Source organism: Cnephaeus nilssonii (assembly GCF_951640355.1).
Source record: "Cnephaeus nilssonii genome assembly, chromosome: 11".
In the NCBI taxonomy this organism is placed as follows: Eukaryota; Metazoa; Chordata; class Mammalia; order Chiroptera; family Vespertilionidae; genus Cnephaeus; species Cnephaeus nilssonii.
The window spans coordinates 89,270,692-89,287,665 of NC_137082.1; the positions used below are offsets into that span (position 1 = coordinate 89,270,692).

Genomic DNA, 16,974 nt, shown 5'->3' on the forward strand with positions numbered 1-16,974 from the left:
TTTCCGTTCTCTTTGTGAGTGAACGTGTTCTCCTTCTGGCAAATCATCGCTCTTCTCCCACTGAGCACGTGACCTCAGGTGAGACCTCACAGCATGTCCCAGTTGATGGCTGTTCTCACGGTGGGTACGTGGAAAGCTGGGAGGCTGTGGAGGCTGAGTCATGGGCTTGAGCTCCCCACTCCCCGGGTTCAGAGACTGAGCGAGCTGGGGACCTCCCCTACTGGCCACAATCTGGTCTCTTTCACAGACCATCTGAGAGTTATAAACCCAGAGAGCAAAGAAAACTTGTTTTGCACTGAAGGAAAAAACACACACAAACCAACAACAGCTTTGCTGACCTGTAAAACCCTGTAAGCCTCTCGGTGTTGGCTGTGCCGTGTAATAACGGATTTTTTGACAAAAGGAGAATGCTAATCAGCCAGGCTTTGCCAACCTCTGTTTGTTGCCCGTTGCTAGGTGACAGCTAAAGAAGATTAGCCCATCACAGATCATAGGTGAGTGGAAATTTCTGTCCTGTGCTTTGTTAGTAGTGATGGAAAATAGCTTAGGGCATGTGAGGTGGGGGGTCGGGCTGGGATAATCCTCTTCTATGTCTTTGGCTTTGAATGGTTTTTAAAGAGCCCCTGTCTGTCCCAACAACCCAAAGACTGGGAGAGGCACTGGACGGCTTTTTGCCGTCCTGAAGGGCCCTCGCTCTTGGTTCTTCTCCTCTCCCTGTCCTCGTTTCCTCAGCGAGGGCGGAATGTCTGCCGATGTAGAAAGCACGAGCAGGTCACCCAGCTGTCCCTGTCGCGTAACTGCTGTAGCCCGCAGCTTACTCCTCCAGACCAGGGGAGAAAATAATAGGGTGTATTTCTAGGATTGTTGTGAGGATAAAGGCAGATAACAGGATGAGAAATGCTTAGTAAGCAGAGGGCCTGCCCACAGAAGGTGCCCAGGATGCATTGCATGCCATCGTCATCACCACCATGATCATATGTCATGTCTCCCTGTTGTTCCGAGCATTATTATTCCAAAGGGACATGCACGTTGATTTCCCTCTTCCAGACTGACGGCAGGTACAGCAGGTGAGCGGTGCGGAGCCCTGAGGAAGGAAGGCGCGGGGCCTGGAGGCTCCGCTAGCAGCGCGTGCTCCTGCGCCCACACCTGCGTGCCCACCTGCGCTCCACCGTGGCTCCCCGGAAAGCGGGCCACTCGGCCAGCCGCAGCTGGCGCCCTTAGAGAGGTCAGGTGGAGAGGTGGACAGCTCTCTTCCATGTTCCCTTGTAGCCGCCCAAGTTTTTGTTGTTAATCCTCATCCAAGGATTTTTTCCCATTGATTATTTTTTAAAGAGAGAGGAACATCACTTGAGAGACACATCAATTGCATGCCTCGTGCATGCACCCTTACCGGGGCTGGGGATCGAACCTGCAACCCAGGCACGAGCCCTTGACCGGGAATCAAACGCTCGACGCTTGGGTGCATGGGTCGACGCTGCAGCCACTGAGCCACACCGGCCAGGGCTATCAACGCAATTATTAAAAACAGTTTAGGGGGATCGCCGTCTTGTGACTTTATGCGCCTCATTGATCCACGTGTAGGACTGCACAGAGCTGGGTTTTGATGGAGTTGACAGCGATCTGCTGCTTACGGTTTTCACACGATAAACAGCACTGTGATGAACACCCACTAACGAACATGCGTCTTGTCACAATTGTGACGTTATCTCTGGAGGTGAAATCTTAGAAGCCGAGCCGCAGAATCTGGGTGTCGTTTGAGGAGCCGTCAGAATTGTCATGGGGTGCATCTGGTGGCAGGCGCCCCACCACACCCCTTACCAGGGCCACGTCAGGGTTGGGGGGTAAGAACAGAATTTATTTCTCTCATGTTCCTTCTACTTCTTTTAAAGTTTTTCTTAGCTCACTCTGCTTCTCTTTCCTACCCCCCTGATTTTGACTTACGGCTAAATATTACTGGAGTATGAGAGAGAGGGAAAGGGGGAGGAGAAATTCCTTTTTATCTTGTCTTTATTTCTGTTTCATCCCAGTGTATGTGTGCTTCAGGCTACAGTTTAATTTCACACTCATAAACAGTTAGATGGATTGATGAATGGATAGGGAAGGGGGGGCAGATAGACACGTGGTAAGTGGTAAAATGATGGTGGCGGAATGTAGGTGATGGGAAGATGGGTCCACTAAGCAGTCGTTCAGATTTGCTCTGTGAGGTTCCCCAATCGAATGTGGGGGGAGTGCCCAGTGACACAGATGTGCCGTTCGGTTCATTGCAGCAGCACTGCTTGATTTAAGGGCAATTCCACAGCAAACGCGGCCGAGCGCCGGCCACATACAACGCGTTGTTTAATGTACGGAGCCTCCAGGGTGAATGCAGCGCATGTTCTCGGGTCAGAAAGCTCACCGTTTCGCCAGGGAGACCAAAGTGAAGTCAGACTTCCATGGCAACCAACGTAGGCCAGTGGTTTTCTGAAAGAGTCTGATTTCAAGTACCTTCATTATTTTCAAACGTAAGGGATTCAGAGTAAATAGCTCATTGCTATTTTGGTTGCTTAACGTAGTAGCACTTTTTAGACCAATAACGTCACAGTCAGGAACAGGGTCGTCCGTCCGGTGCTGTCCTCCAGCGTGGCTTAGGGACGCGCGTGCTGCGCTGTGGCTCCTCCCTGGTGGTCCCGTGTCCTTGCTGACATGACATTTAACATTTACTTTACGGCCAGGAAAGAGGCACGGGCGCGTTAAAAATCAATTTAAAGCCAGAGGGAAAAAGAAGAGGTTAATAGTTAACATGCACAGGGGTTGGAGTTATCTTCAACGTTTCCCCTCTCTCCTCCTTCAGAATTTCCCGCCTGCTGCCTGCCCCCCACTGCAGCCGGGGTGGCGGGGGGCACCCTCTGAAAACCTGGTCCTCAGGGCTCCTGCTGGGTCGGTGGGCTCCACTGACTAGATTCCGCTCCCACAGCCTTGGCCTGTGGCCCGTACCCACCTCTTCACCCGCACCCTGTGCTGCGTCCAGTGCGTCCTTTCCCAAATACTGGTACCCCCGCCTGTGTGAGGTCTCTGTCAGCTGATCCATGCTGACTTCATGTTCATGTTCATGTTCATGGAAGGCCCTCCCCTCTAACACTGCTCAGGTCTCCCAGCCCCGACCCCACGTAGGAACCCATCTCCCGGTCAGCCTTGGCATTTTCGGTCTTTGATGGCTTGTGTGTTACAGGCTGTGTTGGTTTTGATTCAAGTGTTTGTCATGAACACAGCAACATAGGCCCCAGGAGAGGCACACACGTGTTCCTCATTGAATCTCGGTTGGCAGAAAAGTCAACATCTCTTCTCAGAGTCAGCCCACGCCGGGCTGCGTGTGCTCTGTGTAAGCCCATCGGCCGGGACGTTCCCTCCAGAGCGCAGCACAGTGTATAGGAAAGGCTCCGGACGGACTGCAGGTCGCTTGTGTTTTACCCCAGAGGAGCCTGCAGGGTTATTAGACTTCAGTCCGTAAGCGGGCACATTTCCCAGGCAGGCCTGCAGCATAGCACACTTACCTGGGAGAAGCAGTGAGCAAAGGATTTGGCCTGCGCAAGTTTCTCTTGCATATGAACTACTTTAAATTGCTTAATTCTCTTTCCTAGCTTAGATACCTGGTTCTGGTGGACTCACTGTCTTTTGCTGCATGCGTAATGCCATCTAGTGGCCAGAGAGCACATGACACTCATTTACCGCAATGCTCCTGAGGCTCTGGATTTGGGGCGTGCACAGGGTTAGATACTGTGCTTCTGTTACGCCATCCCCCCTATAGCATTGCATGAATATAGTATCGATTGGAATGTTGCACAGAAGGGGGGTACTGGGCTCTCAGTCTGGCAACAGATGAGGGGAACCAGCAAACACAGCGGCCACCTGTTACCAGGCGGATGTAAGGTGAGCTACGGTGCAGGCACGTCTTGCTTGAGGACAAGTTCTCCTTGACCTTGTGAACATGGAAGTAACGGGTGGTGTCTGCCTGGCTGTGGAGAAAGGCGAGGTTTTTGTCCGTGCGATTTCTTTATGGGTGGCCTGTGCTGCAGGGATCATTCTGGCTTGCCGTTTATTCAATGATAGCATTGTTTTCTTTCTCTTCTACCTTTGTGTAGTTTTTCTAAATGGGCAGGAGATTTTGTTCTTGATTGCGTTTCCATAACCAGAGCAACCGGTCAAAAGAATAAACACAAGGAGGTACAGTTTAAAGGTCAGTAGGGGAGCCACTGGGGAACCCTAGCACACACCACACCCAAAGGGAGGCAGGAAAGAAGCAGAGAAATGGGGAACCAATTGGACCAAGAGGAAACAAACCCCAAGAGAGCAGGCTTAAACTCACCCACGTGAGTCACTGCTTTACGCAGACTGAAACCTTCCATTAAATGTCAGACATGGTTAAAATGGGCAAGAGACACATGGTAAAGGCATAGGCAAGCTAAGAGTAAAAGGATCAAAGATACACTGTGCAAACACTAAGTATAAGAAAGCTGGTGTGGCGATATTAATGTTTAAGCAAAGTAGATTTCAATACAAAAAATATAACCAGAGATAGAGATATTACATAATGATAAAAGGGTCCATTTTTTGGGGGTGGGGGTGGGGGGAGACACAATAATCCTAAATGTGTTTGTAGCTAATAAAGGTATGACAAGTTTCAAAGGACAGGGAGCAGAGGGAATTAAAAGGGAAATGGGTAAGCACAGCAGTTGGATTTTAACATCCCTCTTTAATAAAAAGGCAGACAAAAAAAAATCAGTAATGAAAGAGGATTTGAGCTACTAAAATAGTGAAACCAAGGAATTTTGTTATGTTTAAAGAAGTAAGATTTAAAGATCTGGTAGTTGTTATCTGAACCCTCACTTCTGAGTGGTACTTGATAAGCAATGTTTTCTTGTACACATTTTGATGTGGTGATGATTGAAATGTGTCCGTAGATTCTCGAAATCAACCAGAAGTTGCTCCCGTGTACCACCTGGGGTGGGAGCCCTGGGGTCCAGCAATAGAACCCAGTCTTCATGCTTTAGGGTGTCTCAGCCAGTGAGGTAAAATACTTATTAATGTGACATTATAGCACAGGCAGAACCTTTGACTTTTTCCCTTGTAAAATACACTAAGCCACGCAAACAGCCTCTCAACATTGGCATCTCTCTGGGTCAGGGGTGCAAGCTTCCACCAGCCAACCCAGCAGGCTCCCCGTTACCTTCCGGGCCAAGAGCCAACGGCAGTTCTGTGGAAGAGTTGGCAGACTTGGCAAACAGAAATGGAGTGCCCAGTTCCATCTGAATTCAGATAACAGATGATTCTTGACTAAGGGGCATGCCTACACTAAAAAACTCTTGGCCCTGGCCGGGTAGTTTAGTTGGTTAGAGTGTTGTCCTGAGATGCCAAGGTTTCGGGTTTGATCTTTGGTTGGGGCACATGCAAGAATCAACCAGTGGCCCTGGCTGGTTTGGCTCAGTGGATAGAGTGTCAGCCTGCGGACTGAAGGGTCCCGGGTTTCGGGCTTGATCCCCAGTAGAGGGCGTGCAGGAGGCAGCCGATTGATGATTCTCTCTCATCATTGATGTTTCTATCTCTCTCCCTCTCCCTTCTGTGAAATCAATATAAACATATATTTTTAAAAAGTCAACCAATGAATGTATAAGTGGGACAACAAATCAATGTGTTTGTCTCTCTCAAAATCAATCAATAAAAGCAAACAAACAACACTTCTCCTCCCCGCCCCCCTTCATTATTGATCTGAAATTCAGATTTAACCGGGCCTTCTTGTGTTCTGTGCCACTTCGGAAGGGAAATGTGCTCTTCCAAGGGGCTGCTGGCTGGATGGAAGCAGTTTAAAATGCCAGACAGGTGCCTGCCTTCAGGGTGCCACCTCCTCCTCTGACCTCCATTGACATCCCTTGTCAATATGCCGGAGCAATAAAAGGATATGGGCAAAGAGCTGCTCCAAAGGCCATTCTTTATTTAAATATTTTGATGATATGCATACAAATAGAGTCTCCCAAGGAACAAATGTAAAGACTAATACAAATCACCCTTTTGGGAACAGAGAAAGCCATTTAGAAAACGTGATTTACCCTATCCGCCTGTGACAGGCCAGGGCTCCCACACCTGCCCTGGGGGGTGGGGGGGGAGTTTAAGACCAAGTTTTGTTTGTTCCAAGTGGTTGGATCATGTTTACATTCCACACGGTAGTGCTATTCCTGCCGCATACTTGACAAAATATAACTGCTAACTCTATGATGATAAAAAGAAGCAACAATACTAAGTAGAGAGTAAAAAACTTAGATGATGGGAGAATGACCTTCACCTTGGTCATGCACTTACGGTGTCTAAACATACTTGCCTTTTACTCATAGTCAGTGGGAGCAAAAAGTATCAGTCTTCTGCATAGTACAATTCAAGTCAAAATTTCTATAAATGTGCTACAAAAATAATATGTTTAAAGATTCATTTCCCTAAGCAAAATATCTTGAACAATCACAAAATTACATGTTATTTAAAATTTCTGAAAATGATTGTTTGTTGTGGAGAATATTTATATAAATTGTTGCTGATATGAACATATATTTTGAAACCTGAAATGGATTTTTTTTTTTCAAGGAGCAATAAAAATACAATCTATTTATTTGGTCAAAACACCCAAATAACTTTTCAAAAAAGGGCAAGGGTGTTACCCAAATTCATGTCAGTTACAAATTTAATATGTAGTAAGTCATGATTGGCTAGTCAATGACTTTCAGACATAGAATAAAATACTAACTTCAAACTCATAATTCTATAAGTTATAAGGTCTTTCAGTGTTTCGAGATTTTAAAGAGAGTGGCGTGTAAAACCTAGTTTATGCCACAAATATTGATTTGGCACCCATGTTAGGCACTGAGGATAAATATGAGCCCCAAAACAAGCGTGGTTCTTTCTGTACTGTATGTGGATAGCACTGTGGTGAATTTAGCTGAACAAAGTTAGAAGATAATAGAGCCTGAGGTTTTAGAAATAGTATATTATTACTATAAAAAGTAAAGTGTTTTTATAGTTATGAATTTCCCCTGGATAACTCCACTGAATTGGAAGTATTCAATATCGTCCTGATTACTGAGACAAAGGGGAAGGAGAATGCTATTTTTAAGGTCATACAACACACACACACACACACACACACACACACACACAATCATACTCAGTTATATGCACAGAAACATGTAATGTGTTCTTAGCATGTCAGTGCTCCGGAATTCAGTCCCCTAACACAGCCGGAAGACCGCTGGTCTTCGCTGGCCGCCCAGCCCGTGCGCACCCGGGGAGAGCAGTGTGCGCCCTGTGGCAGGTGCCGGAGGCGGCTGCGGAACAGGCTGTGCGGAGGCGCCGGCTTCCTGGCTCTGCTGTGCTGCTGACCCGGGGCGCTAGTGGGGATCTGGTAAATCCCCGGAGCCAGGCTTCCTCTCTCCTCAGCTTGCTTTGTGACATTGTGTGGCCACAGCTCACGGAATCCCAGAGCGTTTCTGAGGGCCCTCCTGGGCGCCGAGCCAGCCGGGGCCGCTGTCCGTCAGTGACTGAGACACTTCAGCTCTGTGTACGTGCTTCCGTCCGGGAGGCTCAGCAAAGGCGGGTCTGCTGCTGACCTCTGGGAGACTGTGCCGGCTGCCCAGGCGTAGGGGTGAGGGATGCGCTGTGCCGGCTGCCCAGGCGTAGGGGTGAGGGATGCGCTGTGCCGGCTGCCCAGGCGTAGGGTGAGGGATGCGCTGTGCCGGCTGCCCAGGCGTAGGGGTGAGGGATGCGCTGTGCAGGCTGCCCAGGCGTAGGGGTGAGGGCGGCAGGTGCCTGCTGTCCAGGTGTAGGGGTGAGGGCGGCAGGTGCTGGTGCTCAGGCGTAGGGGTGAGGGCGGCAGGTGCCTGCTGTCCAGGTGTAGGGGTGAGGGTGGCAGGTGCTGGCTGCTCAGGCGTAGGGGTGAGGGTGGCAGGTGCCGGCTGCTCAGGCGTAGGGGTGAGGGTGGCAGGTGCTGGTGCTCAGGCGTAGGGGTGAGGGTGGCAGGTGCCGGCTGCTCAGGCGTAGGGGTGCTGCACGGTGCTGCGCTGGGAGACCCTGGTGGACGCGGTGGTTACAGTGCAACTAGACTCCTCGGAGCTGAAACTGGGCGGAGGGCCAGGGATTCCAGCTCCGGAAACCACAGTCCTTCTGGCCGTCACGGCCGTTTCAGCGGCCACTGGGGCGCTGGACTGCAGGGTGGAAGCGGGTGTCAGCACCCTCTCGGTCACGGTCACACTCCGCCCGCCTGCTGCGCTGGCCTGGGCCCGAGCAGGCTGCACGCCCGAGCTGGGGGCCAGGAAGCTCTCTCGCTCCCTCACCATCACGTAGTGTCCGTCTGGCAGGTGCGGGGTGCCTTCTAGGGCACCGGACAGGCCCCTGCTAGGCTGTATGACCCTCTCGGTGACCGTGATGTTTCCTTCATTAGCATAGTGCTGATTAGCATAGTGCTGATTAGCATAGTGCTGATTAGCATAGTGCTGACTAGCACAGTGCTGATCCACCACGGCAGAGGCTGGCGCGTACACCCGCTCCGTCACAATGAGGCCCTGAGGCTGTCGGGGACCCAGGACCACCGCCGGGGGCGGCCCAGTGGGGCCCGTGGCAAAGGACGTTTCTGTCACGATGACATTTCCGGCAGCCAGGGCGTCAGAGAGCTGGGCAGCTCCCTTCTGGCCCTGCTTAGCAGACACAGACCTCTCGGTGACTATTTCCTGAGTGATTTCCTCTGCATTTGCTCCGTGCAAAGGTTTGGGAACTGGAAAGCTCCCACCCGAGGAGAAGGAACTCTCGGAATGAACCCTCGTTTGCTCGGAGAGTGAGTGGGAAGCGGTTTCGCTCACGGGTGTTGGCCTCTGCTCAACTTCCAGGTCCATATCTATTTTGCGGCCCAAGCAGACTTCAGCCAGGGTCTTGAATTTTAATCCCAAGTCATCCAAGAAGTGGTCATCCAGCTCTCCTTCAATGAAACTGCAGCAGCCGATGGAACCGTGGAGCGACTCAGCGTCTTCCTGCGAGTACATCAGGAGGCAGTCTTTGCCTGTGTGACTGTCATCTTCCTCAGTGTAACAGGCGGCTTTCTAAAAGGGAAGTACAAACAGGCGTAGGATTAGTGACACCACCTCAGTTAAGAACGAGACTCTATATATTCCTGCCCAAAATACGTAACTGGAACGAATGGCAAGGAAGCATTAGGTACCCACACTGAAGGGCATCCGACAACACGTTGGCCAGTAGTTTTAAAAAATATTAGTATTGTGAGCCCAGTCGCCATGGCTCAGTGATGGAGTGTTGACCCATGAACCAGGAGGTCATGATTCAATTCCCAGTCAGGGCACCTGCTTGGGTTGTGGGCTCGATCCCCAGTAGGGGGCGTGCAGGAGGCAGCTGATCAATGATTCTTTCTTCATTGATGTTTCTATCTCTTTATCCCTCTCCTTTCCTCTCTGAAATCAATAAAAAATATATTAAAAAGTAAAAAATATATTGAAAAAAAAAGATGGGGGTCATTGGTGGTCACTACATAAGTCAGCTGATGGACTGGCTCAGTGGGTTGCATCTCTCTTCCCTCGTTACCTGTCTGCAGTCTCTTTAAAAAAAAAGAAATGACAAAGTGCCATCCAGATCCCAGGCAATAATTAGCCTAATCACACAGGCAATAATTAGCCTAATCACACAGGCAATAATTAGCCTAATCACACGCGTTTCTCCCAACCTACCTCAGAGAAATAGCTTCCTAAGAATTCCTCACTCATTGCACCAGCAGCCGCGTGAGCTGCGGCCATGTCTCTGAAGATCCCCGTGGCCCTGGTGGTCCTGATGGTTTCGCTGCCTCGGAGGGCTCCTGCCGTCCCCGTGACCTGGGTGGTGCCCCCGGAGAGATGGCTCCTGTGTTCCTCCCACCGCCCATCCACCTCGGACATGTCATGCTGCACTCTGGTGAAGGACGCCGAGCTGCCTGCTTTCACGGCCGTCTCCTTGGCCGCCAGGCCTCCTGCGCCGCTGCCCACGGCCACACTCTCTCTGTGATCCGCTGTCAGCAGCGATGGCACCACCTGGGAGGGCAAATGCAGTGGAGAACTGAGTCGGAGGAGTGAAGGGTCCGTCTGGGTGGTAGGATCTGAGCTACATGGGCACACAATAAGCTCTTCCCACAGCAACAAATTCGGAAAACGATTTTGAGTTGAATAACTTTTCTTTGAGTCTTCTGAAGACCCCCTTCTACCTTCCTGTTTTTTTAGATGATTATAATGCAAGGAGAAAACAAAAGTTACTTAAATATTAGAGGACTGGTGCACGAAATTCGTGCATGGGTAGGGTCCCTAGGCCTGGCCAGCGATCAGGGCCGATCGGGGCCTTCCAGCTACTGGCCAGGGCCTCCTTCCCCAGCTGCTGGCTGCTGGCCGGGGTCTTCCTTTGCACTATGCCACCCCCTGGTGGTCAGTGCATGTATAGCAAGTGGTCAAACTCCTGAGGGGACACTGCATATTATATATATATATATATATATATATCCTCTCTAATAAAATGGTAGTATGCAAATTAACCATCACTCCGCTACATAAGCCACGCCCACCAGCCAAGCCACACCCACCAGCCAATCAGGGCGAGTATGCAAATTAACCCCAATCCAAGATGGCTACAGCCACAGAGAGCAAGGTTTCCCAGGTAACAGAGGAAGCCAAGCTTTCCATAGCCGTTGCAGGCCTAAGCCTCCACTCAAGCTACAAAGTTTCAATTATAGAAGGTAAACAAATTCAAACAAATGGCGGCAGAATGGAGCTTGAGAGAGCAGGCCAGGGTTGCCGGCAGCAACAGGGGGAGCAAAGCTTTCTGCACACCCTGGCCGGGCCCACCCGCTTAAGGCAACAAAGTTTCAATTGTAGATGGTGAATTAACTGCCACAGAAATGGCTGCCGCCCCGCCCTGGAGGGAGCAGCAGGCTTGGCTCCGCTCCAGGCTACAAAGTTTCAATTGTAGAAGGAAAATAAATCCCAGATACCAGGGCCTCTGCTTGGGTTGCCAGGGGGCTTGGCCGGCCTGCAAACCACCACAGGCCCCTCGCTCAGGCCGCCCCATGCCCCAAGGGAACCCCCACCTGATCCGGGACACCCTTCAGGGCAAACCAGCTGGCCCCCACCCGTGCACCAGGCCTCTATCTTATCTAATAAAAGAGTAATATGCAGATTGACCATCACTGCAACACACAATATAGCTGCCCCCATGTGGTCAAAGATCCTGCCCCCATGTGGACACAAGATGGCCACTACAAGATGGCCAGCAGGGGAGGACAGTTGGGAGGCACCCGGCCTGCAAGGGAGGGCAGTTGAGAGGGACCAGGCTTGCAAGGGAGGGCAGTTGGAGGTGATCAGCCCTGCAGGAGAAGGCAGTTAGGGGTGACCAGGCTGGCAGAGGAGGGCAGTTGGAGGTGATCAACCCTGCAGGAGAGGGCAGTTAGGGGTGACCAGGCTGGCAGAGGAGGGAAGTTGGGGGCAAACAGGCTGGCAGGGGAGCAGTTAAGCATCAACCAGGCTGGCAGCGGAGTGGTTAGGGGGTGATCAGGCTGGCAGGCAGAAGCGGTTAGGGGCAATCAGGAAGTCAGGCAGGCAAGCAGTTGGGAGCCAGCAGTCCTGGATTGTGAGAGGGATGTCCGACTGCCCGTTTAGGCCCGATCCGACCAGGATCGGGCCTAAACGGGCAGTCGGACATCCCTCCAGGAGTCCCAGATTGGAGAGGGTGCAGGCTGGGCTGAGGGACAACCCCCCGCCGTGCACGAATTTCGTGCACCGGGCTTCTAGTATATATATATATATATATATATATATATATATATATATATAGTCATGGCTCATTTACTCTGTTGGCACCAGTTGCATTCCAACTTTCCTCGAGTTTAAAGCCTTCTTTATGATGATAGAACCGTTATTTTTTGTCTAGCTGGACACATGGTCATCGCAAATACAGTTTCTATTTTAAGCCTCCATTGCTGGTAGAAAGTGCCACCTGACTAAGGCTGCTGGGTGGGATTTTGGGCAGATATGGAGGATGTGTCTTATGGGAATGTTTTTCAGGAGCGGGTCTTCACCTTTCTCCTGTCTGCTTTGGGAATGTGGGGACAGCAGTTAGTGTCTGGAGCATGAAGATGGCAGGGGATGGAACTCATCTGTGGAGGGACCATAAGGAAAAAGGAGCCGGCCGCCATATGGGATCAACATGTTGGTCCTGGACCGCCCACATGTATACTTAAGCCACTGTGGTTCTGAGTTCCTGGACACTTGATGCTAAATCACATCCTGTTCGACATGAAGCTCACTGCAGACTGTGATGAGAGACTCAGGGTGAAGACTCAATGAAGAGATAACAGGAGATGCTATTAGGTAGAATAGGGGGTTTCACAGTCTTTTACAACTGTAATGGGTGGTGGGCTTACCTCTGCCAACCCTACGTACTGAGGAAATGAAAATGCAGGAACATCTGGTTGTGAAAACTGCCCATTTAATATTGGTAATAAGAAATGTTTTCATCCTAAATCTCTACACACTCTTGTTCTCTCTAACCTTTGTTCTGCATTCCCCGTGTCACGACCTGACCCCTTTTCTACATTCTCTGTAACCCTGAGCTGCCACAGTACAGCAAAGCCCCCCCACTCTGCCCTGGCAACGAACACAAAATCTGTTTCATTCGAAGGCATGCGAATGAAAGCTGTAAGGACCCCGTTACTCTCTCATGACCTAACATGTTAGAAACACTTCCCAAGGGCCCTTTAAATCGGAAAAGACGAGTTTCATGCTCATCCCAGGATCTGACCTTGTCTTCCGGTGGTGCCCCTTCGTTGTTCCAAGGGTGCAGCATCTCTATGGTGCCAGGGATGGGCGCAAAGCCTTTGGCGCCTTCCCCACACTGCCACATCAGCAGTAGAAGCGGCACAACTGGACAGGAACAAAATCAAGCACAAAAACGTTAGCCCCAACTTAATTTTAAATGTGTCATATAATTTTGGAATTTGCATATATCACTTCCTGGAATTCAGTCTTCACTTATTTACAGCCCTCTTGTTTCTTTTTCTTTTTTTCACCCTGATCCAATCTCGCCGAGCTTGTGGTGAGAGAGGCACACCAAAGTCTACAGGCAGGATGTGGGGTCCTACAGATCCAGGGGCCTTGTCCGTCAGGAGGAGGCTGTGTCTGGGTACTGAGTGGAACACCAAGACTGAATACAATAGTATCTAAATCATCAAAACCAACTTAAAGACTTCAATTTTTAAAACCATTTTCACCTCTATTTTTATTTATTTTTATTTTTATTAAGTCCTCACTCGAGGATATTTTTCCATTGATTTTTTTAGAGAGAGTGGAAGAGAGAGGGAAAGAGAGAGAAACATTGATGTGAGAGAAACACATGGATTGGTTGCCTTCTGCACGTGCCCTGACCCGGGCCTGGGCCGGGGAGGATCCTGTAACAGAGGTGCATGCCCTTGACCGGAATTGAACCCAAGGTCCTTTGGTTTTCAGGCCAATGCTCTATCTACTGAGCCAGACTGGTCAGGCCACTTTCATTTCTAATGTGAGAATATCCATTATTCTCCCCCCAAAAAAATCTGTTAAAAAGAATCAAAAGCTCCCAAGGTTAGAAACATTTTAACATGCTCAAATGGAATTTGTGTAGTACTTCACCACTTCCTCCTAGAGTAGAATTGGGCAAAAGGCAGACTCAAAAGGGATTCAAATCTACCTTTGAGTTACCTGAGTACTACTTTCTAAAAGGATTCTGCATTAAAACCTTTAGGATCGATCTAGAACTCGGCACAATTTCAGAGCTCCCCCCTTAAATCTCATTCTACCTCCAGGAGGAAGTGAAGGCCAGTGTTGGCCTCTCGATCAAGGTCGTAAAGGCTTTCACTACACCTGTGCACAGTACACCAGAATTGGGTGTTACTGCCACTCCCACTGGGCAGCTTCCAATGACGAAATGACAACTCCCTAGACATTTTTTATGTTAACAGTTGACAGCAGAGTCACTGTAGCTACTGTGAGAAATAATAAGATTGAAATCAGCCAGGGGCAGTTCCAACATTTGTGCAAATTCAACAAATATTTGTCAAGGGTGTGCCAGGTGCCAAGTGCCACAGTAGGCCCCTGGGAATGTGAGTGAGAGGCAGTGCAGGGAATCCCCACTCCAGCACCTCCCTACCAGCTTGGGGAGCTGCGGGAAGTCACTGTTATGTGTGTATCATAAAGCAGAGACGATGGTACGACAGCACACTGTAAACTGTTGAGTGACGTGCACCTACGGACGGCTTCGCCAAGCTCTCCCTGTCCCTGAAATAGCGGGGCTGCCTCGAGATGGCCCTCTGCCCACGTTCAGTGGTCAAGGGCAGTGGTCTTCCACGTGACCCGAGACTGCAGCCCTTTGTTCTCTCATGAAAGAAACCCTGAGGTCCTGGAGGACACGCAAAGCAGGCAGGACGGGTCCTCACTGTTGGGAAGCACAGAAGTCTCAGTTCTGTGGGCCCCGGTGAAGGGCAAGCCACGCAGAGGGTCTGGGGAGATGAAGGGCAAGCCACGCAGAGGGTCGGGGAGATGAAGGGGAGGCCACGCAGAGGGTCTGGGGAGATGAAGGGCAAGCCACGCAGAGGGTCTGGGGAGATGAAGGGGAGGCCACGCAGAGGGTCTGGGGAGATGAAGGGGAGGCCACGCAGAGGGTCGGGGAGATGAAGGGGAGGCCACGCAGAGGGTCGGGGAGATGAAGGGGAGGCCACGCAGAGGGTCGGGGAGATGAAGGGGAGGCCACGCAGAGGGTCGGGGAGATGAAGGGGAGGCCACGCAGAGGGTCGGGGAGATGAAGGGGAGGCCACGCAGAGGGTCTGGGGAGATGAAGGAGAGGCCACGCAGAGGGTCTGGGGAGATGAAGGGGAGGCCACGCAGAGGGTCTGGGGAGATGAAGGATAAGCCACGCAGAGGGTCTGGGGAGATGAAGGGGAGGCCACGCAGAGGGTCTGGGGAGATGAAGGGGAGGCCACGCAGAGGGTCTGGGGAGATGAAGGGGAGGCCACGCAGAGGGTCGGGGAGATGAAGGGGAGGCCACGCAGAGGGTCTGGGGAGATGAAGGAGAGGCCACGCAGAGGGTCTGGGGAGATGAAGGGGAGGCCACGCAGAGGGTCTGGGGAGATGAAGGAGAGGCCACGCAGAGGGTCGGGGAGATGAAGGGGAGGCCACGCAGAGGGTCTGGGGAGATGAAGGGGAGGCCACGCAGAGGGTCGGGGAGATGAAGGGGAGGCCACGCAGAGGGTCGGGGAGATGAAGGGGAGGCCACGCAGAGGGTCTGGGGAGATGAAGGGGAGGCCACGCAGAGGGTCGGGGAGATGAAGGGGAGGCCACGCAGAGGGTCGGGGAGATGAAGGGGAGGCCACGCAGAGGGTCGGGGAGATGAAGGGGAGGCCACGCAGAGGGTCGGGGAGATGAAGGGGAGGCCACGCAGAGGGTCGGGGAGATGAAGGGGAGGCCACGCAGAGGGTCTGGGAGATGAAGGGGAGGCCACGCAGAGGGTCGGGGAGATGAAGGGGAGGCCACGCAGAGGGTCTGGGAGATGAAGGGGAGGCCACGCAGAGGGTCGGGGAGATGAAGGGCCGGCCACGCAGAGGGTCGGGGAGATGAAGGGGAGGCCACGCAGAGGGTCTGGGGAGATGAAGGGGAGGCCACGCAGAGGGTCGGGGAGATGAAGGGGAGGCCACGCAGAGGGTCTGGGAGATGAAGGGGAGGCCACGCAGAGGGTCGGGGAGATGAAGGGGAGGCCACGCAGAGGGTCTGGGGAGATGAAGGGGAGGCCACGCAGAGGGTCTGGGGAGATGAAGGGGAGGCCACGCAGAGGGTCGGGGAGATGAAGGGGAGGCCACGCAGAGGGTCTGGGGAGATGAAGGGGAGGCCACGCAGAGGGTTGGGGAGATGAAGGGAGGCCACGCAGAGGGTCTGGGGAGATGAAGGGGAGGCCACGCAGAGGGTCGGGGAGATGAAGGGGAGGCCACGCAGAGGGTCTGGGGAGATGAAGGGCAGGCCACGCAGAGGGTCTGGGGAGATGAAGGGGAGGCCACGCAGAGGGTCGGGGAGATGAAGGTGAGGCCACGCAGAGGGTCTGGGAGATGAAGGGGAGGCCACGCAGAGGGTCGGGGAGATGAAGGGGAGGCCACGCAGAGGGTCTGGGGAGATGAAGGATAAGCCACGCAGAGGGTCTGGGGAGATGAAGGGCCGGCCACGCAGAGGGTCTGGGGAGATGAAGGGGAAGCCACGCAGAGGGTCTGGGGAGATGAAGGGGAGGCCACGCAGAGGGTTGGGGAGATGAAGGGGAGGCCACGCAGAGGGTCTGGGGAGATGAAGGGGAGGCCACGCAGAGGGTCGGGGAGATGAAGGGGAGGCCACGCAGAGGGTCGGGGAGATGAAGGGGAGGCCACGCAGAGGGTCGGGGAGATGAAGGAGAGGCCACGCAGAGGGTCTGGGGAGATGAAGGGGAGGCCACGCAGAGGGTTGGGGAGATGAAGGGGAGGCCACGCAGAGGGTCTGGGGAGATGAAGGGGAGGCCACGCAGAGGGTCGGGGAGATGAAGGGGAGGCCACGCAGAGGGTCGGGGAGATGAAGGAGAGGCCACGCAGAGGGTCGGGGAGATGAAGGGGAGGCCACGCAGAGGGTCTGGGAGATGAAGGGGAGGCCACGCAGAGGGTCTGGGAGATGAAGGGGAGGCCACGCAGAGGGTCTGGGAGATGAAGGGGAGGCCACGCAGAGGGTCGGGGAGATGAAGGGGAGGCCACGCAGAGGGTCGGGGAGATGAAGGGGAGGCCACGCAGAGGGTCGGGGAGATGAAGGGGAGGCCACGCAGAGGGTCTGGGGAGATGAAGGGGAGGCCACGCAGAGGGTCTGGGAGATGAAGGTGAGGCCACGCAGAGGGTCTGGGGAGATG

The 16,974-nt window shown here is 52.6% G+C and overlaps 1 protein-coding gene across 2 annotated transcripts in view; it reads right to left on the reverse strand.

Annotated features, from left to right (window-relative positions):
- Positions 1-5,945: 5,945 nt before the first annotated feature.
- DSG2 (desmoglein 2) overlaps positions 5,946-16,974 on the reverse strand; it is a 37,678-nt gene continuing 26,649 nt past the window's right edge. Inside the window, exons 13-16 of one of the 2 annotated variants that reach the window (XR_013814157.1) lie at positions 12,835-12,956; positions 9,747-10,082; positions 7,972-9,107; positions 5,946-7,934 (exon numbers count right to left, since the gene is read on the reverse strand). Coding sequence is in view for 1 of the 2 variants with exons in the window: in XM_079783708.1 (XP_079639834.1) it covers positions 8,046-9,107; positions 9,747-10,082; positions 12,835-12,956 (1,520 nt within the window). In the remaining variant the exon portion in view is untranslated. Of the gene's footprint in view, positions 9,108-9,746; positions 10,083-12,834; positions 12,957-16,974 lie in introns of both variants that reach the window. The other variant, XM_079783708.1, reaches the window with a different exon arrangement.